Source organism: Scylla paramamosain, chromosome 15 (genome assembly GCF_035594125.1).
Source record: "Scylla paramamosain isolate STU-SP2022 chromosome 15, ASM3559412v1, whole genome shotgun sequence".
NCBI classification, from domain to species: domain Eukaryota; kingdom Metazoa; phylum Arthropoda; class Malacostraca; order Decapoda; family Portunidae; genus Scylla; species Scylla paramamosain.
In genome coordinates, this window is record NC_087165.1 from 4,482,116 (window position 1) to 4,506,224 (window position 24,109).

Consider the following 24,109-nt stretch of genomic DNA (forward strand, 5'->3'; position numbering starts at 1 on the left):
GTTCTCAAAGTGGTCAAATCATTCAAGGGGTTGATGAATTGCCAGGGGATTGACAAATTGCCAGGGGATCAATGAATAACTTGGCGGTCAGTGAATGTTTACTACTGGAGTCAAAGAGACCACTGAAGCCTCTGATTTGAAATTATCATTAATGATTTGTAAAAATCTGAAGAAAATCAGATGCCATTAGATTTGAAAAATTATATTACTTTTTTTTAATTCAAACTATAAGTAAAATTTTTTCCTGTAAATCTTAAGAATTTTCAGCAGAACTGGCAACACTACCTTCAAATGTCCATACTAGTGTTCCTACAGGATGCATATTAAGTGAGCAGGCATATACCCACTTCACCTCATCCATACCCCACACTTTTGCATGCAGTAGTTCAGTGCACTCTCAGCTCTCATAAATGTGGTCTGTGTAATGATTATTGTGACGCATTGAAAATTGTGTATAATACATGTAATGGCTGCTGTTGCTGCTAAGAAGAAATGCCAACAGTATTCTCAGGAATATTTAAGAAATGGATCCATTATGTCATTAACAAATGGCATCATGCCATTGTGTCTTATGTATAAAAACTTTCAGTAATGATGCCATGAAACCTGCAAAGATGAAGGACCACCTTGATAAGAAAAACAAACTCTTGAATATTTTAAGACACTAAAAGAAAACTCAAAAGTTGATCAAATATCAAAACTTTTTTCAAAGCACCAGCCAGTGCTAATACTGAAGGTTTGAAAGCCTCATACAACATCTCCCTCATTATAGAAAAGAAAGATGAGGAAATCATAATCCCAGCCATTAAAGAAGTTATAGAAGCTCTTATGAAACAAAGATTCTCACTGTTCTGAAAAATTTGCCATTAAGTAACAGTACAGTGCAAAGAATTGATGAAATGGCAATGTGATATCTGAACTTCAGGATAATAAGTTATCTCTACAATTCAATGAGTCAACTTCTAGCAGAACTAACGTTCTCATGGCCTATGTGAGGTACTACAGTCAAAGTCAAAAGGACATTATTGATGAATTTTTGTTCGCGAAGTATCTCATAGCAGATGCAAAAGGTGAGAATATTTTTTCAATGTGAGCAGCAGTATTTTGAAAAGCACAACACACCTCTCAGTAATATTACTGTAGTGGTTACTTATGGTGCACCAGCAATTCTTGGCCAGTATAGAAGATTTGCAAGGCTACTCAAAGAAAAAATGCCTGATGTACTTACCATACACAGTTTAATGCACAGGCAACATCTTGTAGCCAAGAAACTCAGTGATGGACTGCTTGATGCCTTGAAAATGTACATCAAGGCAATTAACAAAATTAAGACACATCTACTTAACTCTCAATTGTTTGCACTGCTGTGTGAAGAGGATGATGAGATGTTTAACCAATTACTCCTGCACACTGAGGTAAGTTGGCTATCTATGGGTCATAGCTTGCAAAGATTTGTTGACTTGTACAACTTAACTGTTCAGTTCCTGACAGACATGGACTTCTCTAGATGTGAAGAGCTGAAAAATGCAAAAATGCCCAGTTCTATTTGGCAGACCTCTGTTCTAAATCTAATGTGACACAAAAATGTATGCAAGGTAAAGATGTTATCATTTGGGCCAGGAGAGTTCTACTGGGATTTCAATGCAAGCTTAGCTTATTTAGAGCTTCACTGGCACATAGATATTTTCTGTATTTTTCAAACTTACAACAGATACAAAGTGAAAGCATTTCTGATGGTGACCTACAAATATATATGACTCATCTGGAGAATTTGATTAAAGACTTTAAAGTGTGCTTTGAAGACCTGGTGAAAATGAAAGTGCCTGAATGAATCATAACACTGCTTGATGTTGAAGTAGGGAATGCAGATATTGCCTCACACCTGGAGGAAAAATTCATTGACGTGACTGGACCTGGAAGCAAGTGCCTTGTTCAGAAGAAAAGGTTCCCATGAATTTTGGATCAACAAGAACAACACTGCTAATTATTTTCAACTTTATGCAGTGGTTGATCCATTTTTACTTGATTTCCCAAGTTCATACATGGTTGAAGCTAGTTTTTAGTCTTGCAAAATCTAGTCTTAATAAAATAGGAGCTGAGTGAACTTGGAAGGACAAGGTGACCTATGGCTGAAGCTCACCAACCTGCAACGTAATGTATATCAAGTGTCTTTGTTGAGGCCCATCAGGCACATCCTTTATATTATTGATGTCAACAGTGAAAGAAGAAAAGGTATGTTGCACTGAGAATTAAGTTACATATACTTGTACACCTCAACATATTTTCTTACTGTGTGTTACCTTTTTATCATACTGCATGTCAACTACTACTACTACTACTACTACTACTACTAAAGAAATTTATTTTGGCATTGATGTTTTTTTTTCCCTTGAATTTAAAAGTTAGGGTGTCAATAGAAAATCTGTCATCAAGTCGACAAGGTTGTTGAGTTAAAAAGTTTGAGAACCCCTGACTTAAACAGATAAAATTTAGTTATCTTCTTCAGTGACTCAAGTAACTCATAATAAGCAGTTTTTATGTATTACCTTCTGCACTGCCTCTAAGGAGTCTTGGAAGCTTGCAAAACATAATTAGCTTTGCTTTCTGAAGATAAATCTCCTAGATGAATAACAGCCACTTGTAGGCAGTGATTCAAACATCTTTGGTGAAAAGAAGCCAATGTGTGAATAATTTTTCAGTAATATCAAAACCATCTGCAGCTGCTTGCATATCACTCATGGATGAAAGACATTCTGAAATTAGGTTGTTTGAGTCCTTTCATTTGAATGTAACACTCGATCCTTTTACTGAGTCAAGCATAGGTCTCTAAGTGGCCTCCTTGACTTTAGTTGTGACTTTTAATACATCATTGTATTTCAGTAAAATGTTCTAACATTATGTGAGATCATGATCAATACAATAAATAGTGATTAAAATGCTCTGCTGAATGACTTGTATTTGTAAGCTACAAAATTAGGAAATATCTGAGGAAACAATACATGGAATCAAAGGTGGCTTTTATCCCGGTGGACACTAAGCAGTGAGTAAGGGACTTTGCTCTCATCTCCCTGAGTGAACTGCAACCTTCACAATTTCCTCAGTTTCTAAACTTGGAACCTTCAACAAGTTTATTATTGCTCCTTAATGCCTGAAGAATTGGAGGCAGCTATAGCTGCTTTACCAGATGGGGACCAGAGGTGGTCATAACCACTTTGTGATTTTTACACAAATTTTAGCTTTGTAAGTTTTTGTAGGTCAGTCATTGATAATACTGCCTGCAAACTAGTTAGGCTCTCAGTCTCTGCCCCACTCTCATCATGGCCAAATGGAGTGAGAGAGTTATTCTAACAAGCCTGATTCCCTGCCTGCTCTCTCCAGGTCTCGCACTGCTATGCCACGTGTATTACCCACTTGCACTTGACCATTCTCACTGAGAGTGCAGTAGGGCAGGAACTCGATAAAACTGTTAGGCATGTGTAAAGAGGCATCCATATCCAGTTAAGGGAAGCAGACACATGGCAGGCAAATGACATGCTCCATCCAAAAGTCACTCCTCTTAAACTCTCTGTCTCTCCATAACCACTGCACAAAGAGACTTCTGGATAGCATTATTTGGAAGAGGAATACTTGATGATTACAAAATCTATTCCATTTAATGGTTCATTGTAGGTGGGATGAAAATCACTACCACTACCAGTCCTTTAGGGGTTAACTGCAAGTATATATATAAAAAAATCGTACTGTATCATATTTCCATATTGTTTAGATACACAAGAATAATAAATAAATATACTTGGTGAAATATATCGGTAAGACACATTAAATACATGTGAGTTGTTGCATGCATCAAATATTCTAACTCAATATCTCTTATGAAGTAATTGACATATTCTGAAAGTCCAAAGGATATGTCAATAAAGTTGAAGTCTAACAAAAAAACAAGACTTTTTTACACTGATAGACACACAGTAAGATATTCCATACTGAAGAGAGGCAAGCGCCCAAGAGAGGCGCTATAACTAATCAGCACGTAAGAATATGGTGAGTCACCACTTCCCAACCAGTAGTTGTGCAGGCAAATGCCTTGCCTTCTGCATGTCAATCTTCCCAAGCCAGTATTACTGAATGGAATGTTTCCTCAATTTTCACATAGTTTTCTCTTTACTTTACCCTTTTTCTGGTAAGTAATCATGGATGATAGTGACTCTGGTGACAGCCTGAATCTTACTTTATCCTCATGAGTGAGAAAGAAGCCATGGAATGAGGAAAAATGGAGACTTTGCCCATTAATATTAACCATTAAATAAGAAAATAATTTTAGAAAAACCATTTTTCAACTCCCTTCAAACAAAATTAATCATTGAAGAGGGTGTACAGTGAGTTTAAAGTTCTTATAAGAGTTGCATTAGGTTGTACCATAACTGATTGGCAATGTTTGCTGCCGTGCTGTCACTTAGCCTAAGGCTTCTAAAGTATAAGCAAACATGGTAACATATATTTTAATTTTCATCTTACATTATTGAAAGTATTACAGCTTGCAAGACAAACAATACCTGTCACTGACATTCATCTGTTCATATGACACACACAGGCAAGTATTATTATGATAATAATATTTCCATCATATTTTGCCTTATTGATGTAAACAACAAACAAGAAAGCACCTTTTGACAGTTCCAAGACAAACAACAAGTACAGGTTGACATTAAGAAATCCAGCAACCTCTGGACCTGAGTGCCAAATTTTTTTTAAATGCCGGATTTTGTTATGGTTATATATGTTGTATATATTTAACAAAAAGTGTTTACCTGTACATTCCAGTGTCATATGTTTCACAAATGGTTTTGCACAGACATGCTGCTATCAAGTTTTTTTTTTAGCATTTCCACTTTCTCTGTGATCAAGAATGCACAATATTTATGTTTTATGCCACCTCTTTTTTTTGCTGAATCTGTAATGGGGCTATACAATAGCAAACAAATTATTAAATGAGAAGAAATGAACAGGAATGCCTGTTAGTAGATGCAAGCAAGACCCAACAACTGATTCTGGAGTACAGTGCCATCAAAACATAAATGGTACCTCCATAAAACAATGGCACACCAACATGGTAAATTTGAAAATGTGCTCTGAAATTTATGCCAGAAATTTCAAGGAGCCGGATTATCGATGGATGGATTTTTTAATGTCAAATTGTACAGTCACATACCTCACTTCAGCACCAGTGCTGGAGTGAAGTAAGTATGGGCGTGGCTAGATGGCAAACAGGACTTTCAAATGCTGTTTTCTCAATTTTTTGTTTGTGTTGCTTACTTTATTACAGCAGAGGGCACCACAATTTAATTGTATGATGGTGCTCTATTTACCAATCAAAATTATTTACTAAGAAACAAAGTAAGGGTTGCATCAAGTCACTAAGGGAAGGTGAACATAAAAAAACAAGCAACATATCCAAGATTAATGTGCACCTATTTTCATTATTTTATACATAGTTCATTCACATACAAAAAAATCTTCAAAAATTTCATCCCCTACAGGAACTCCATTCAATGTAAAGGAATTTAATGTACCAATATAGTGAAGAATTTAAGTTGTTATTTCTGTGGATTAGATACATTGCTAATTTTAAATGGTCCTAAATAATTCAATTTTACTGATAAGTAATTTAACTAAACTGTGCGATACATTAATTACTCCCCTTTCTATCACCTGTGCAGGTATCTGCTTGATCTCACTTAACCAGCGAATTGGCTGTCTGGATCCTTCGCTCCTTGCAGGCTCAGAGCCACAACTCATTGTAAAGGCAACTGTAGATTTCATGAGAGCCCTCATGGAGTGTGAATCAGGTTCCAAGCTGTGGAAACTCTATCCCACAAAAATATATAAACAACTTCGAACTTCCATGGAGATACTTAGAAAGTAAGATGGACTACTGCATTCACCTGTTTCTCTTCTGAAAGTTACTAACAGTTGTGTAATGTGCTGCAAAAGGTCTTACCATATGAATGCTGTGTAAATACAAGGTATGTCCACAAAAAATGTATTGCTTAACTTTACAACTTGACAACTTGTCTCTTCTCAGGTAGTTGTACAACTCTTTGCTCTTAATACGGTTCCACCAATGTTTCTTTCAATTGTGGAAAATAGCCTCAACCAGTTCTCTTCTCTTTTCTATCAACTGAAATTGGTGACATTTCAAGATTCACTTCAACTTTAGAACTAAAAGAGTCTGTAGAAGATCTGTTGAGTAGTATGGCTGGGGACAACAGTGGGCTCATGCTTCACTAGTGTCATGGATAAAAAGCATTGTAGTCAATACACAGTATCCAGGTTTTTGTCTTTGTTCACATCTCAGCCTTCATTCACAATGCCTCTCTTTAATACTTCAATTTATTAAAATTTATAACCATCTAACTCATAATGGATGATGCTTTTACAATAAAACAATAACCATGTTCACACAGTCATTGCTCCTATTCATTATGATAATATACAAATAATGAAACTTTCAGGTTTCATTATTTGTTATAATGTGTTTTTCAAAGTTTTATGTATTAAAAAATCAAATGGCTTTTAATTAAGTGTAACATGGTTGTCTGCTCATCTGTTGAGTGTAGAACAGTTCTCTTTTTGCTCATCTGTTGAGCAAACACAGTTTTCTTCTTGCCTGTCTCTCAATATGTATGGCACAACTTGTGTGTTCACATGAAGCATCTTTAGTTTTTTTTTTTTTTTTTTTTTTTTTTTTTTTTTGTCAAAATCATGCTGCATAAGTTTCCATTGATGCATTTTATTTTCTCTCAAACTTCACAAACAGTGCAACAGTTACACTTTTTTTCTTTCTTTCTCATCACATTAACAGAGCAGTAAACCTGCATCATAATCTCAGTTATATTTCAGTTAGAATTCTGCTTTTCTTGAAAGCCTTTTAGCCAGATTGTTATTCTATACCCTCCTTTCACAAAGGGTCTTCCAGGGAGAGCCTTTCCTTTCCAAAGTATTAACAGACACTCTCCTCTGTTTCTCTGTGTGAGAGGATGATCCTTATAGTGTTGGTACTCTTACAAATCACACAAACTTTACACAAAACTAGAGAATTAATGCATTTTACATATATTGAAATGATTACATATATTCTTTGATTCATATTTATATAAACATCATCATCATCATCATCATTTTCATTTAACGTCTGCATTTTCCCATTAGGGTGGGGTTGGATGGGCGATGACTGCTTTCCACAACTGGTGATCTTGTGCCATATGTTCTATTCCCAACAAATTCATATCCTCTGTCACACACTTCCTCCACTTTTTCTTTGGCCTTCCTACCAGCCGTCAGCCTCCAACCCTCACCTCCTCCACCTCGCTCAGCACCCCTCCCTCCGCCCTTCTCATGTGTTGGAACCATCTCAATCTTCTCTTCATCAGCTCAACAGAAAGGTCCTCAACTCCACACATCTCCACCACCTCACTGCTAGACCTGTCTTGTCACCACATTCCTGCCATGTATCTCAGCATCCTGCTGTCACAGTTATGTAGAATATCTGTTAGTCTGTTTGTCAGTGCCCATGTTTCTGTTCCATACAGAAGAGCAGATCTGACACAAGCTCTGTATACCCTTCCCCTGATCCTCAGTTTTATGCTGTGGTTCACCAATAAATTAGCAATTTCTCGCCATCTTCCCCATGCAGCTGCTACTCTCGCCCTTACTGCTCTCTCTACACCTGCTTCATAGTCCAACACATCTCCTAAATAGCAGAACTGTTGTACCTCCTCCAACACACCTCCATTCACCTCCAACCCGACATCCTCGTCATCACCACTGTCACCACCATCCTCCTCCTCCCGCACACATCTTGGACATACAAAGTTCTGTGCCCCTCTGAGATTCCTCAGACCTCAGCATCATTGGTGACACCATTTATTATACCTAGTACACAACACTGAGTTTGCTCCCATTCCTCTTCCACAACATCCATATGATCATTTTTCCTGACTGAATTTTTTCTTTAGCTTCATTTCTGGTCACTATTAGTTTTGTCTTCTCCATGTTTATTTTCAGTCCCCTCTGCTCCATCCCCTCCTTCCACCTATTAAACATGTCAGTCACTTCTTCCCTTGATTCTGCTGTCAATACCAAATCATTGGCATAGAGTAGCTCCCACGGTCCATCTCCTCTTGCCAGTTTAGTAGCCTCCTTCATTACTGTGATAAAGAGTAGTGGACTAAGAGTAGTGGACCATATTAATGCTTGATATGGTGATGTACACCATGTTTAACAGAAAATACCCTGTGATTCCTGTTGGAAACCATGGGGACTTATTTTCAAACAAAGTCCACCAGCCTCCAGTTTTATCTCAGCCTCATCAATATAAAGCAGTATATTCATTTCAGCTAAATAGAGTTGGCTGTCAGCATAAGTAAGGAGCACCTGCAGTGCACTGCTCCCTAGCTATAATATTGGGTTATGTTCTGAAAAACTCAAAAGTAAAGTGTATACCGAGTCCATTATATAGGGGGGTCGGTGGGGGAGACATCCCTGCCAACCACCACCACCACCCCGGAATTTTCTGGCCATCATTTCACAACAACTAAAGGAAAAAATTCATATAAACATACAATGCAAATTTATATTCCCCAAAAAATGAAATAGAAAGCCATTATGGTGATGGATGAGTGAAAAGATACATAAAAAATCTACAATTAACAGCTGAGCTGAAAGACAATGTGGACTCCTCTTCCTGTGGCTGGGGGAAGGGAGGGCAGGGAACCAGGCTGGCTGGTGACAGCTCTGCCTAGAACAGGTGAGGATCACTTTGCACTGCTCTAACACAGTGAAAAGAAATGTTTCCAGCAAGGTATGATTTTTCATATGGCACCTAGAAAGTCTTATCTTATCCTATAACCAATCACATGGAAAAATTATGTAGTAAAGCCCAGCATTACCCATTTGCAAAGGGGTTTGCAAGTGGGTAATGCTGGGCTGCTCTTCACAAAGGAGTGCCACTATACTCTTTTTATTCTCAGAAGAACATTTTGGCATTGGTTGAGATCTGTTAACTGCTATGCCACATCATACAGTTTCTCTTTAATATATCAGTTCTTTTTTACATTTTTATTGAAATTCAAGTAGCAGGTATGGATTATTTACCTTATCAAACCATTTAGTGCTACAATTGGTTGGGTTTTAAGATAATAGTCTGGGTTTTACAGAAATATCACAATACTTGATAACTTAACTCTGCCGTTGTCATGTAGGTCGAGAGCATCTAAGGTACTTATTGGTAGGGTCAGGTGACTCAGGTCAGAGAGAGGGGTGGCTCAGCCTCTCATGGGTCACTCCCCACAATGGAAGCAGCTCCCAAGCACTCGCACGTTCTCCATAGCTGGGAGAAAGAACTTATAAACAACATGAATAAGTATTTTTTAGAGGAGAAGGCTAATAGAAGTCCTATCATTGCACTCTCCAGAGCAATAGCTCAGACAGCCAAAAGCCACTAATGTGAGTGAGATGACAGTGCAACAAATCTGCTCTGCCCCCAATCAAAATTATGTGACACAATTACCATGAACAAATTATAAAAAAAAATTCACACAATATCATACAATACTGAGAGAGAGAGAGAGAGAGAGAGAGAGAGAGAGAGAGAGAGAGAGAGAGAGAGAGAGAGAGAGAGAGAGAGAGAGAGAGAGAGAGAGAGGGAGGAGAAGGATTGCCTGTCCTTTCCACCAAGGTGTTAAACCAGTAATTGGTCCTGTAGAAACATGGCAATGCAGTTCACAGGGAATTCCCCTACTCGGCCAATGCTCAAATGTTCTTCCAGCAATAAAAAAGACTATAGTTAATTTTTCTGCCATTCAAGCTCTTCATGCATTGTGCGAGGTGAATGATAACACCATTTCATACACAAAAAGTGGTTTCCAGGCAGGAAGGGAGAAGAGGTTATTTGATAATCTGGCTGTTTGATTACTGCTACAATGTCCCTTGCTATACTCTCTCCCTAAACAGCATTTTTTCTACAGAAAAACAAGTAATGTTTTGGATGAAATAGAGTCTGAAATGGAGGCAAAGCTAAAAAAGGACCCAAGCTCAAGCCTCACAATGTTGGAGCAGCTTCTATGCCAAGATGGTATCACCCGCAAGGACATCATCACATTCATGATAGACCTCCTCCCAGGTGCCACAGAAACGGTAAAAGACAAAAGCAGCTGATAAAATGTCTCATTTCCTGTTATTTTTAATGTTTGAAAAAAAAGATAGGTTAAAAAATTATCTAGAAAAATATTAATGACTTGTATAACAAACGTAGAATAAATAATATGATATAATAAAGATAATGAATAAAGAACAAAGATATAATGGATGAATAAAGAATAAAGATAGAATAAAGATATAATGGCACAAGTTATGTTCTGTTTTCACTATGCCAAAAAGGGAATCTGGCAAATTAATTACAAAGGGAACATGTCTAAAGTCTGGAAAGTGACTCAACCTGTCAAAAAGGAAATATATCTACAATTTTATATTAAATAGTTAAGCAAGAAAGATATTTTCACTCAAATTAATCTCTGTATAAAAGTTTACAGTCTAAAGCAATTAAAGTGAAGAATTTAATTTGCAATGAAAAGAGACAATGGAATCCCCAACCCATGGAGTACTGCAGGCTACATCAACAAGTCCAAGAGGACCCAAGGGGCCTCTTGGACTTGGAAAATCACATATACAGAACAAAAGACTTCAAAGAATGTATTAATGAGACACTTGGTGACATTTCTCAGTACAAAGCTTCTCAAAATCAGGGGTAATAGAACTAACAATCAGCAAGAGATCATCATCAAAGTGGTCATCTGTGACCTGTGCACAGATTAAGGACCACATGGAATGGCCTTGTGGGCCACAGGTTGAAGATCCCTGATGAAGAAGAGCCAGCAAAGAAGAGGAGTTTTTAAATTTTACCATTTATTTATTCATTATTTATTTATTTACTTAATTTTATTTATTTATTTATTTATTTATTTATTTATATTTTATTTTTTATTTTTTAATACTTGGAAAGCTACAGTTTGGTAATTTTTCCTCCCTCAGGTGTCAAACATGGCTGCTGTGATCCTATACCTTTTGGCAAAGAATCCTCAAGCTCAAATCAAGGTGCAGGAGGAGATAGATCAAGTATTAGGGGATGGTGTAGACGTCCTAACACCAAAACACATGAACCAGCTCTCCTATGTCAAAGCAGTGGTCAAGGAAGCCAACCGGTAAGGCAGATAACAACTAAATCACTTTTGATCCTAAGGAATTGACTAAGAGTGGGTACACTTTTGTAGCTACATAAGTGAAGAACAGACATGGGCATGATTATGATTACTAATCAAAAAAATCATCATCCATGGCTCTGATTACATAATCATAATCAAATCATAAATCAAAGTAGATAACTTATGTAATCATAATCAAATTATAATCATATTTTTCTTGATAATAATCATTGATTAAAATGTGATTATTGTGATTATTTCTTTGTAATTTCCATGAAGCACTTCACTTTCTTATTTCTTTGTAATTTCCATGAAGCACTTCACTTTCAAGGCCAAGTATGTTTTGAAAGCTTAGCACCATCTCATGTTTTTAATTGCTTGTCTTCCATAATATACGTGTATCAGTCAACTGCACACAGCCTATACATGTTCCAGCAGAGTCGAAATGCAGTACTGGTAAAAATTATTGCCACCAGGCTAGTGTGGGAGTGCACAGCCACAGGGTTACATATGAAACATGTCTGTGTAATTACTGTAATGTGTCTACCATTCGTGGAACTGTCTATCATAGTGTGTGTGTGTGTGTGTGTGTGTGTGTGTGTGTGTGTGTGTGTGTGTGTGTGTGTGTGTGTGTGTGTGTGTGTGTTTTGTAGTACAGTATCACCCAACATGTTTGTACATGCATATGCTTCTGGCTACATAAAGCAAACAGCATGTTTGTACATGCACACACTGCTGGCTTATTTAAGGCAGACAGCTGGTAGACTCATCACTCCACTCCAATCCTCTTCAACAAGTACATCTCTAGATCATCATGGAGAAACCAATACTGGACCATTTTCATGGCATCTCCAAGGCAGATCCTACTAAAGTGAAACTGAAATGCAAGCACTGTGACAAGGTTGTTAGTGGTAACATTCGACGAACTTCAAATTTTCATACTCACATGAAGGTAAGGTAACATGTAATTGTATCATATCGTCACCTTCTTAAACAAACTACCTAATTAATTTTACCAACTGTTCAGGAAATTGAAAAATAACTGTCTTTTCTTATTTTCACAATAATTCAGTTTATCTGTTTATAACTTCATAATAGAAGGACAAAAACTTTCATATGCTTTTTCTTTCACGTGGAAAGTGCTATTTGTTGAAAGAAAATGGAAGTAAACTGACTTAGGTAAATTTGTTTATAATGTTTACATAGGACTTAAGCATAATGCTAAGGCACCAGTACATTCAAAATTACAAAATAAAATACATACACCATATGATAAAGAAATTCATAAAGATGTTTATAATGTTTACATAGGACTTAAGCATAATGCTAAAGCACCAGTACATTAAAAATTACAAAATAAAATAAGTAGACCATATGATAAAGAAATTCAAACCTTCTAAAATAGAAACTCAAGGAAAATAACTGAAAACGTAATGAAATTCTTCTCAAAACATTATTTCTTGAATCTTTTCATAATTAAGATTTAGTCATTACTCATGAGGCAAGGTGTCAAAAAACTGTGGCAGTCAACTCTCATAACTGGCTTCATGGATTTAGGCAGAAGAGTTTTGGTGAATTTTAGACCATTTAAACCAGTGGTTCTTTACCTAGGGGAAGCACCTCCCTAGTGAGGTGACAGTAATTCCTAGTGGGAGAATGCAAGCCCTGGGAAAAAAAGTAAGAATTTTCTAATTATATTGATTAAGCTGGCGGCATATTGGGAAAAATTTCCCTAACTGATACTGGTTTTTGCTACTCATTTTGAGATTTGTTTTGAAAACAAACTGGTTTTTACCTTCACACAGTAGGATGCCCAACAGCTATCCATGTAATTTGTTTTTTATGACTGTGACACTAGATATATTGATAGTAGTAATATTGTGAATGTTGTTCATTCAAGGCTTTGCTAATTTCAGTCTTCCACCAAACTGGCATGGCTGACTGGTAGGAATGTTGACTATCTTTGGTGGTTTGTGTCCCACCACCACGCATCTTGAGCTTGCAGTTATTTGCTATGTATGCAACGTTACCAGGGGAACGGGAGCGAAATCTCTCTCTCTCTCTCTCTCTCTCTCTCTCTCTCTCTCTCTCTCTCTCTCTCTCTCTCTCTCTCTCTCTCTCTCTCTCTCTCTCTCTCTCTCTCTGTGAATGAGAGAGAGAGAGAGAGAGAGAGAGAGAGAGAGAGAGAGAGAGAGAGAGAGAGAGAGAGAGAGAGAGAGAGCAAACCTTGATTCATGTCTTGTTAATCAGCTGATTTGATGCAGATGAGGCCCCAGGTGGGTTATCATGACCCTCCCATGTTAGATTTAATTAGGTTATGTTTAGTTATAGGTTGGGTTAGGTTAGATTTTATCCAAATTTTCACAGAAAATTTGCGTGGCAATCACAATTAGAGCATTTTCAAAAATATTACATGGTTAGTTTAGGAGCTATACCCAAGAGAGAGAGAGAAAGAGAGAGTCTTAACAAGGCAGAAATCAAAGTTCGTGCTCTCTAGAGAGACTGGGAGACAGACAGAGATATTTCACTCATAACATTGCATAATGGCTAACTGGCAGCTCAGGACACATGGGACGTAAATCACCAAAGGTAGTCGGAATGCTTAATGAAATTATATAACTGCGAATATTTACAAATAATGCATTTGAATATGTAATAGGAACAAAATTACAAATAAATCATGCTACATCTTAATTTATCTGTATAGTAAAACAAACGAATAGAAGATATATTTGAATCCTCATGTGAGCAGCAACATGCTAAAGCAAACTGTTATCTGTACTCCTCAACAGCCAAAAATCCCCCAACTTGTGACTCATTTTGAAAAGTAAAACAGAAAAGGAGCAGCAAAAAACAACCAACAGTTATTGAGATTGTCCTAGTGTGCCGCCAGGATTAATCTGTTAACCAGACTGTTGGTTCATAATGAAAAGTGTTTTCTTTCTTAATGCAATGCCATATATATATATATATATATATATATATATATATATATATATATATATATATATATATATATATATATATATATATATATATATATTACATGAAAAAAATTGCAATAGAAATAGCTATAAAAACTTACTCCCCCCCTCCCCTCAGGCTTCAGGATAAATTTTCATATATATATATATATATATATATATATATATATATATATATATATATATATATATATATATATATATATATATATATATATATATATATATATATATATATATATATATATATATATATATATAGCTGCCCGGAGACAGCTAAAGGATTTTAGACCCAACGGGAATGTGAACCGTTTATTGCATTCAGTCAAACCTGAAGACATACATAATAAACATAAGACATGCGTAGCACTACTAACCATTACATACTGTATCAACATAATGCATCACTAATCATGGATTATGCTAATTAGAGCAATCGACCCCTCGTAATACAGATGTGGAACTCACGTGTTTGGGGTCTTAAGGAGGCCTGTCACCAAGCAACACCTGCGTCTGTATTGTAGTGGTTCAATCTTTCCTGGAGTAGTCACACCTTAACTCGGTGGCAGTACAAAGGAATCTGTCCCTCCAGGCTTCGTCCCTGCTGGCCCTCAGTGCCTCACGCCTGCCCATCTTACCCTTAGGTCAGCGATAGTTCCTGGGTGACCCATGTGTCTCATCTACCGTACATGTCATGTCATCAACTTTACCACGTAAACATGACCCTCACTACCTCTCTACAGCTAAGCTCTCCACAGCTAGTTCTTCTCACACAACTTCACTACTGCAATTAACTACTATAATGAATTCAGTTTCCTTAATCTCTATTCTAATTAACTTAGTTTCCTTAATGTTATACATGCCTCATATTAGTCTCTCACCGCCAGCCTCACAGGATCTCGTGAGGTGGCACAGCTGGCGAATACACTCCCCTTATTTACTTAACCTTCATAGTACTGGAACTTAAGACACTACTAACTTAATACACTAGTTCACTTGAACTCTCATAACACAGAACATGTTATTTAGCATACATATTTGTTTGTTCTTCCATCATTACTTCCATAACACTTCCATAACTGCCAGCATCACTGTTTGTGGTAATATATATATATATATATATATATATATATATATATATATATATATATATATATATATATATATATATATATATATATATATATATATATATATATATACACACACACACACACATACACTGCAATGTATTCTGTTCTTTCTACTTGCAGAAACATCATCCAGATGTCAAGGTGGATAGCAACATGGAGTCAGCTACAACAACAGCTGGTGGTGCTCTTGTTCCAATAATTGACTTTAGGATATCTATTACTAAGAAAAAATGGAGCAGTAGTTATCCCCACCAAAAGGAAATGGACAAGTTACTCCTTTGCTTCATTGCAGGCTCTCTTCAACCTCTTTCAAGGGTTGAGGATCCTAACTTTCAAGCTCTTCTTAACAAAGCCCAGCCCAGCTACAGCATCCTAAGCCACAAGGAGCTCAGCAGCAAGCTTCTTTCTTTGCAAACTCAACAACTACAGGAACATTTCAGTAAGAAATTTTATTCTGTTAGTTATATCTGTGTTACAGTTGACCTTTGGACAAACAGACAGATGCAGTCGTACATTAGGATCATGTCATTTCATTGATAACTCCCAGCTCCAATCAACAGTGTTGGCATGCAGAAGATTCAAAGGGTCCCACACTGCAAAAAAGATTCATGCCACATTCACTGAAATCATCACTAGCTTTAACCTCAAAACAAAGATTTTGGCAGTTGTAACCAACAGTGGCAGCAATATGCTTAAAGCATTTGTGACACTTCCCAGTTCGGACAATGTGAACACTAATCAAGACAGTGAAAGCGAAGAGGAGGATGACACCTTTGACATTCCTGATAATAATGAGAGGCTCTTGGAGCTGTTGCCTGGGCACGTCAGATGTTTTGTTCATACTTGACAAATTACTGTGAAAGATGGGCTCAAAGAAGCAGGGCCTGTATCAGGAGTTGTTGGAAAAGCCTCACGTCTAGTATCACACATTTGCCATTCTGCACTAGCATCTGACATTCTTGAAAGTGAATGCAGACCTCAGGCCAAAAATGCAATCCAATGGAACATCAGTAACAGGATGCTTCACTCCCTTCTGAATATTGATCCACCCAAGCTTGATCAGTTAAACTGTCCAGTAAAGCTAACCAAATATGAACTTAATCTCATCAAAGAAATAACAGACATCTTGACACCATATGAAGTAGCAACTCTAGAGTGTCAGGGAGAGAATGTTGTAACATCAAGTAGAGTAATTAAAATAATTCCATGCATTCGTGGACTGAAAGCTGAGCTTGAATATCTGTCACAGACATACAAGTCAAAGATGATTACTACTCTCAAAAGCTCAATTGAGAAAAGATTGAAAATCTATGAAGACATGGAGATGTTTCAGCTGGCCTCACTCCTAGATCCATGCTTTAAGATGGACTGGTGCTCACCAGAAGTCATGTTCATGAAATCCCTACTGAAATCTAAAGTAGATGAAATTATGCCTACTACCACTGAAAAAAAGGGTTCCCTTCAGGAAAATAAGGAGACCCCTACAAAGAAGTGCAAACTCTTCAGATTCATGACACCATCAGCATCAATGACCTCTTCCTCTTCCCTCTGTACATTAACAGCATCAATGACCATTACAATAACATCAACTTTATCACAAGTAGAATCCTACCTGAGTCACCCAACAACAGAGGATGACAGTGATCCCCTTCTCTTCTGGGAACAGAATCAATCAACATTACCTCAACTAACTATACTGGCTCTCCAATATCTGTGTATCCCAGTATCATCAGCTCCAGTTGAGAGACTTTTCTCTATTGCTAGGAAAGTCATTCATCATGAATGATGCAGAATGACTGATGTTTGCTTTGATGTTTATCAAGTGTAACCAACACATAGTAAATTAAGACATTACATGAGAAATAATCTAGGCTATAAGAAATCATATGTATAACAAGTTTTATATTTTCAAAGAGAAATACTTTGTTTTCATTATTGCTGTGAAAGCCTGTGATCATGATCTGAAATAAATTCGCAGAAGTAATGTATTATGAACTGTAAAGCAAAAACAAATAAAACCTCTTACACACAATGTATGTTTTTAATACCATAAGTTAGTAGATGATTTAAACAGTTATATTACTGTGTTTAAATATGGAACAGTGCACCTAAAAGATGTAGTTTTCTACCTATTTAGGATTGTACTAATCATTGCTAATCATTATCTTTTTATAAATAATCTCAGCAAAATGTGAATATAATCATAATCTAATCCTAATCATGCAAAAAAAAAGTCATAATAAAAAATAGCAAAACTAAAGTAATCATAATTTAATCACAATCAGAAAAGTATTCCAGACCATCAAAATCAATTCATAGTAATTTTTTATAATCATGCCCATGTCTGATGAAGACTGAGAAAAGGAAATCATTTGCATCATAACTTGGATTAGTTCTAAAAAGATCATTCATATTTCTTTGGTCATATACAGTACTTTCAAAACTGTAGGTTGAGCATCCTGAGGAGAGAGAAGACAACTATCCAAGAATGAGAAGTTTCAAAAAGCCTACTATATTTAAAGCTCCATGGCAGTGCTCAGTATGCTTCCAGCACAGTCACTTCATGTATTGTAATTATAAGCAGCTCCATACCAAGACAGTTTCACTACTTCATTTATATGTCTTGTATAAACAATCCTGATTATCAAGTATGAGAGTAAATAGATTACAGCATATTTCATAATTTTATTGTGATAAATACATATACATTCATACTTCAGTACTATGGATTAAAAGGCAGGAACACTAGTCCAATGAAGCCGATTGTCTGTAGCTACCGACACTAAACATTAGGTTACATTAGGAGTGGCTAATATCAACAACTACATTGCGAAAAACAGGAATAAATACAGTACTGTACTGTACTTTTAATCAAGCACACCATGCCATCATCCCATGGTAACCATGGTTGGTACTCGGAAGAGTAGCAGCAGTGATGAGGAAGATGAGGTGCTGGTGACTTTGCAAAAACTATCGGAGGTGCATAGCTGTATGGCCACTGCTGCAATTTGTGGAACACACCATGAATAGAGATATCAGTGTTCATTATGGAAATCTCAGAATTCTTTGAGAAGCCATAATTAACAGTTTCAAAGTGGCAAGTAATTAAAATTAGACAGGTTTATCAAACCAATACAGATTCCATGATCACCTGATGCACCAGCAGTACCACCCTATCCACCCTCATTGTCACCTAATGAACCACCAGCCTCTACTTCACATTGTTCATGTACTATTGATACATCTGTACCACCAGCACAGCCTACAGCCAGTAGTACATCATTGGAGCTGTAAAGGTGGCTGGTACTGCTGGTGCATCAGGTGATCATGGAGTCTGTGCTGGTTTGAAAAAGCTGTCAAATTTTAATTGTTTATCACTTTGAAATTGAAAACGAAAGGATTGGCTGATATCACATTCACCAACTTCTCCAAACATTAAAAAATCCAAAGTGGGAGATACAAAGTTGCAGTCATATTGTAAAGCCTCGGTCTATACATGTGCTGTGGTTGATTGCATGAACACATCATGAAAGAAGAACTAAGGTATAAAAGGATGGGTTATTTTTCCAAAGAAGAAAGCAGCAATTCAGAGAAGATGTTAGGAGACACAACGTAAACAGATAAGCGGCAACTCAGGGAAGATGTCAGGAGACACGCTGTCAACATACAATCTTCATCAGTGCCCTGCTAAGATTTGGCATCAAAACATTGTTGTTTCTTTCATATGTGCCAGGATTCATAAACTTTAATGCTTAAACTAAACTTATATATAGAGGAAAAATGGCATTCATCCCAAGGTGATGATACATCCCAGACCCAAGATAATAATATTTAGCTTGTTATGCCATATTTATTGCTCTCTACTTGATGATGGTGGCTAAAAATGTTCCTAATATTTTATTAGTTGGTTTGATAATACACAAATGATGAAAAGATTTTTCCATTTTATGAATTTTCTTGTGTAAAACTAAGTTGGCTAGTGAATCTGGCAGTTTTTCCAGCCCATTGCAAATGCCTCATTTCTTTAAGGTTTAGACCTTATGAAAATAGTCAAAATGTTTTGACAAAAAAAAAAAAAAACTCATCCAGTAGCACAAGGTTATGCCTTACACAATGGTGAATATTTTTGCCAGTCTCAAAAACTCCTCCTAACAATAAAATGTTTCCCACAACAGTTTCAATATTCAGAACATACTGCCTCAAACATCTCTTCTCATAAGTTATAGGAATTTTATGGCAATAGATTTAATATACATTTTCTAACACAGCTCTCCTACACCGAGTAGAGTCAAAAGCTTTTTGTCTCAACAGTTCCTCTGCTTTAATAGATTGACTTGATTCTTTCACTCATTGTTGCAATGTTGCATTTTTTACCATCTTTTGTTATTTTTATGGTTACTGTTCTTCCAAACTTGTTAAGTGCATACCTCTCCTCTCTTCCTGTGTGTTCAGTGCACAAGACTTCCTTTATACTCTTAATCCTCTTCTGTCCACCTTTCTAGTGCAAGAGTTAACCCATATCTCTGTTCTTTCATTCCTTTTACTGGTAAACTCTGAAACTTGCTCCTTGTTTATCTATTTTATCCTGGTTGTGACCTGACACATCAAAATAAATTTGCATTTCTTTTCACTTGTTCTGCTCCTATTTATTTTAAGGAATTATATTATTAGAGCTTTTTTTTTTCAGCCATATACTTTCCTCAGCAGTTTCCCTGATATTCACATAAGCATCAGCCATAAAAGTGTTGTCAAAATTTTTCTTGTAAATTTTTGCCAAGTTTTGTCAATTCCAGACCTTATGAAATTGGTCAAAAGTCTTTGATCTAGAAAAGATTCCTGCAATAGGACAAGAATAGTTTTTGCTCAAAAAAAAATAAATAAATAAAAAAGAAATAATTATATATATATATATATATATATATATATATATATATATATATATATATATATATATATATATATATATATATATATATATATATCCTGACCTTTTATAGAAACTTCTCTCAACATAGTTTTTCATCTGTGCCTGCAGTGTCCTGCCACCTGCTCTAGGCCCAGTGCGCCTCCTTCAGGAAGATTTGAGGCTGGGGAACTTCTTACTCCAAAAAGGGGTGAGTCTCTTTTCTTGGTATAAAATCAAATGCATTTTAAAAGTATGGAAGAAGTAAAGATGAGATTGTGACACATAAAAACTAAAAGAAGAGTAAAGGTGAGCTTGTGTACATCAGGTGATGGCTACATTGCCCATCTTTGTTGTGGAGTGGTTGAGACAGGTAAAGCTGACATGATGAGGTGGTTTGATTATGCAGTGATAATGAATGAGAATGAGTTTAAGGGGAGAGTCCACCATAAAAAAAAATATGGAAATAATTTTCAAATATACAATTTTAAGTTAGTGTGTGGAGACACCCAGTCCTCTGGGTATCAAATGACATTTTTTTTTTTTTGGGGGGGAAGGGATTGGACATAAATTTAAATGCCCAGAGCAAGGGGATTTAAATGGCTACTGTGTGGGTGTGGCTCACTGACTTGTGGTGCATGGACAAAACTGTTAATTTCTTTCAATGAATAGTCTAAAATAATCACATACAGATACATTCTAGTGAATCAGGCACCTCAACTGCTTTGTGTAGACAACTGAGGGAGGGAGTGATGGTGACTCACTAGTGTGTAGTTCTGCTCCATGCCTGTTCCTTTTGTTCATTTCCCATGGCATTTCTGAGTCATGCTACAAGTATGCCAATGTCGAAAACACATAAGGTTTGGCTGATAATGAAGGCAGCAAGAAGCAGCAGAAACTAGGCATCTAACCAATGACTTCAAGGCCATTCCCCTCCCACTATGCTGCTCATAGCCTGAGGGGCTACTTTAACTATAGCCATACACCACCAATGACTTTGGAACAAAATTTTGCATATGAGAAGTGTAATCTGCTCATAAAGTATTTGCAATAAATGTATACATCATAAAAGGATTAGAAATGAATGAAAAGATAAGAATTACATTGAAGAAGGCAATGAAGAAGAAGAGGAAGACAAAAAAGAAACTACAATCAAAAACTATTCACTTGGGAAAATTTTGATGGAACCTTGCAATAAAACAAGGTGTGGCACACCCTTACACCCTTGCCTTTATGGAATTTGTTACTGCCAAGTGGACACAAGAAGTTGTTGTTGAGCAAGCAAGGTTGTTGATGAGAAGGTTAAGGACCTGGAGGTCAGGACAAAGGTCAAGACAAGGCTTAGTCAGCAAATTTCTTTTATGGCTGGTGTTGATGGGAGGAAATAAAGGATGCATGTTTTGACATGAGGTCAATATGAGGCTGACGTTATCACCGTCTTTAATGGATAACAATGAGCAGTGTAGGAAAGCAGGAATTAACCAAGGACAATAGGGACATTACTGAGGACACCTGTTCAGGGAGGACATGTGTTGCTGCAGGGAACAGAAGTAGATGGATCTACTTAGAGCACCTGTCAGGAAAGACATGCGTGTTGCTTAATGACCCAAAACACGCAAGTTTAACAACTATCTTTGTAAGTTAACAATTGTCTGCGTAAGAATACACTAGTCTAAGTGACATGCAGAATCATACCAGTGTTACACAACTTATTTATATAGAGTATTGTCTATGACCATTAATGTATATCTTCAGATTTTGACCGGATACAATAAACGATTCGTGTCATCATATGGGTTCAAAATACTTCACCACCTCCGGCAGTAATAGTCAAAACATGGTGGTCTTCGATGCTCATCCTTGTCCAGGTGACTGGACAAGGGACCCTTGAACCAACATCAGTGCAGAACATGCAGAGAGAGCATCACCCCTGATAGCAGACACAGCAGGACAAGACGAGGAGCACCCAGCCAAGACTGGGTAGTGTGTGTGTGTGTGTGTGTGTGTGTGCTTGTGTTCATTCATGTGTTAGCAGTGGCGCATGGAGTGACAGGTGGCCAATTTGCCCCTCTGAGGACTGGGTATAGAGTGTAAGTTTGTTCATGTATTAGCAGTGGTGCACAAAGTGGCAGGTGGCCAACCAGCCCCTCTGAGGTCTGGGTAAAGAGTGTGTTCATTTGTGTGTCAGCAGTGGTGCACGGAGCACCAGGTGGCCAGCCTACCCTTTCAAGGGCTGGGTAAAGAGTGTGTGTGTTCATTTATGTGTTGACGGTGATTCACAGTGACTCATGGAGCCACTGGCAGCTGTCCAGCTCCTGTGAATACCAGAGGGAGAAGAGGACTTGCTATAGACCCAGACAGGGGGACAGAAACGTATTGTTGTGTGAAGAGAACCTACTATAAACCCAGACAAGGGGCAGGAACATATTATTGCATGAAGAAGACCTGCTATAGACCCAGACAAGGGGCAGGAACTTATTGTTGCATGAAGAGGACCTGCTACAAATCCAGACTTTGGCTACTTAACTTCCAAAGTGGAGCACATTCTGACTCTTCCCTTTTGTGGAGATCTCCATTCTTGAAGACTTCAATGTTCACCACCAGCTTTGGCTTTCCTCTCCCATCACTGACCATCCTGGTGAACTACCCTTTAATTTTGCTATCCTTCACAACCTAGAGCAATTGGTGCAACACCCAACTTGTATTCCTGACCGCCTTAGAGATACACCCAACATTCTTGACCTTTTTCTAACTCTAATCCTTCTGCTTATGCTGTTACCTTATCTTCTCTGTTGGGCTTCTTCGATCACAATCTCGTATCTTTATCTTATCCTATTGCTCCAGTCCCTCCTCAGGATCCCCTTAAGTGGAGGTGCCTCTGGCATTTTGCCCCTGTTAGGGGGACCTGAAGAGGTATTTTGCTGATTCTCCTTAGAATGACTACTGCTTCCATGTCAGAGACCCATCTCTGTGTACTGACCATGTAACAGAGTTGATAGTGTCTGGCATGGAGGCGTATATTCCTCACTCTTTTTCTCGGTCTAAACCTTCCAAACCTCAGTTTAACACAGCCTGTTCTCGTGCTATACATGATAGAGAGGTAGCCCACAAAAGGTACTTGAGCCTTCTATCACCAGAATCTCACGTACTTTATATTTCTGCCCAGAATCATGCCAAATGAGAGGGAGACTGGATAAACTGAATAAACAAAATGGATGAGTGTTGAATGGAGAGAAATGAAAGGTGCGGCTTTGGCTACACAATGAGGGAAAACTAGACTTTTTTGTTGAACCTATCTCATCAGATACAGATAAAATAGACTTTTGGTTCAGCACTCTGTTAACAAGATGTAAATAGAAGATCAAGTGTTCCAAATATAACAATTTTTTCAGACTTAATTAATTGATAACCTGAAACATGGTTCCTCACAGCCAATTGATACAAGCCATCCTACTGAAAAATATAGCCATATAGCACAAATTTGACACCCTAAATTCTAAGGATGTCTTTTATATCAGAGGTGCATTTGCTCACCACCCCAATGTGCCAAGGCCAAAGAGCACAGCACAGTGTTGTAATTGACAATTTCCTGCTCAGCAAGATGAGGCAGGAATGGTGTGATGCTCTACCCTGCTGCACACAACCCTCACACCCACCTGGCAGCTACACTGCTTTTCCTAGTGGTGGCCAAGCAAAAGTGTCTCTTCTGCAAGAGGAAAGTGGAAGACAGATTCACATAATTGTACACCAAATTGCCTTTGTGATAGAGACACAGCCATAATAATAATTAGACAGCAGACTGCAGTCACATTCACTACTATCAAGACTCCC

General features: G+C 37.3%; 1 protein-coding gene and 1 long non-coding RNA gene across 2 annotated transcripts in view; both read left to right on the plus strand.

Annotated features, from left to right (window-relative positions):
* The window catches only part of LOC135107290 (probable cytochrome P450 49a1), a 39,224-nt gene that overhangs the window by 12,793 nt on the left and 2,322 nt on the right, over positions 1-24,109 (plus strand). Inside the window, exons 6-9 of the mRNA XM_064016964.1 lie at positions 5,718-5,919; positions 10,026-10,194; positions 11,089-11,258; positions 20,411-20,489. Coding sequence (XP_063873034.1) covers positions 5,718-5,919; positions 10,026-10,194; positions 11,089-11,258; positions 20,411-20,489 — 620 coding nt within the window. The remainder of the gene's footprint in view (positions 1-5,717; positions 5,920-10,025; positions 10,195-11,088; positions 11,259-20,410; positions 20,490-24,109) is intronic.
* Positions 14,520-17,407, plus strand: LOC135107291 (uncharacterized). Its single transcript, XR_010271688.1, has 2 exons — positions 14,520-14,886; positions 15,496-17,407. It is a non-coding gene; the product is annotated as an uncharacterized LOC135107291 (long non-coding RNA).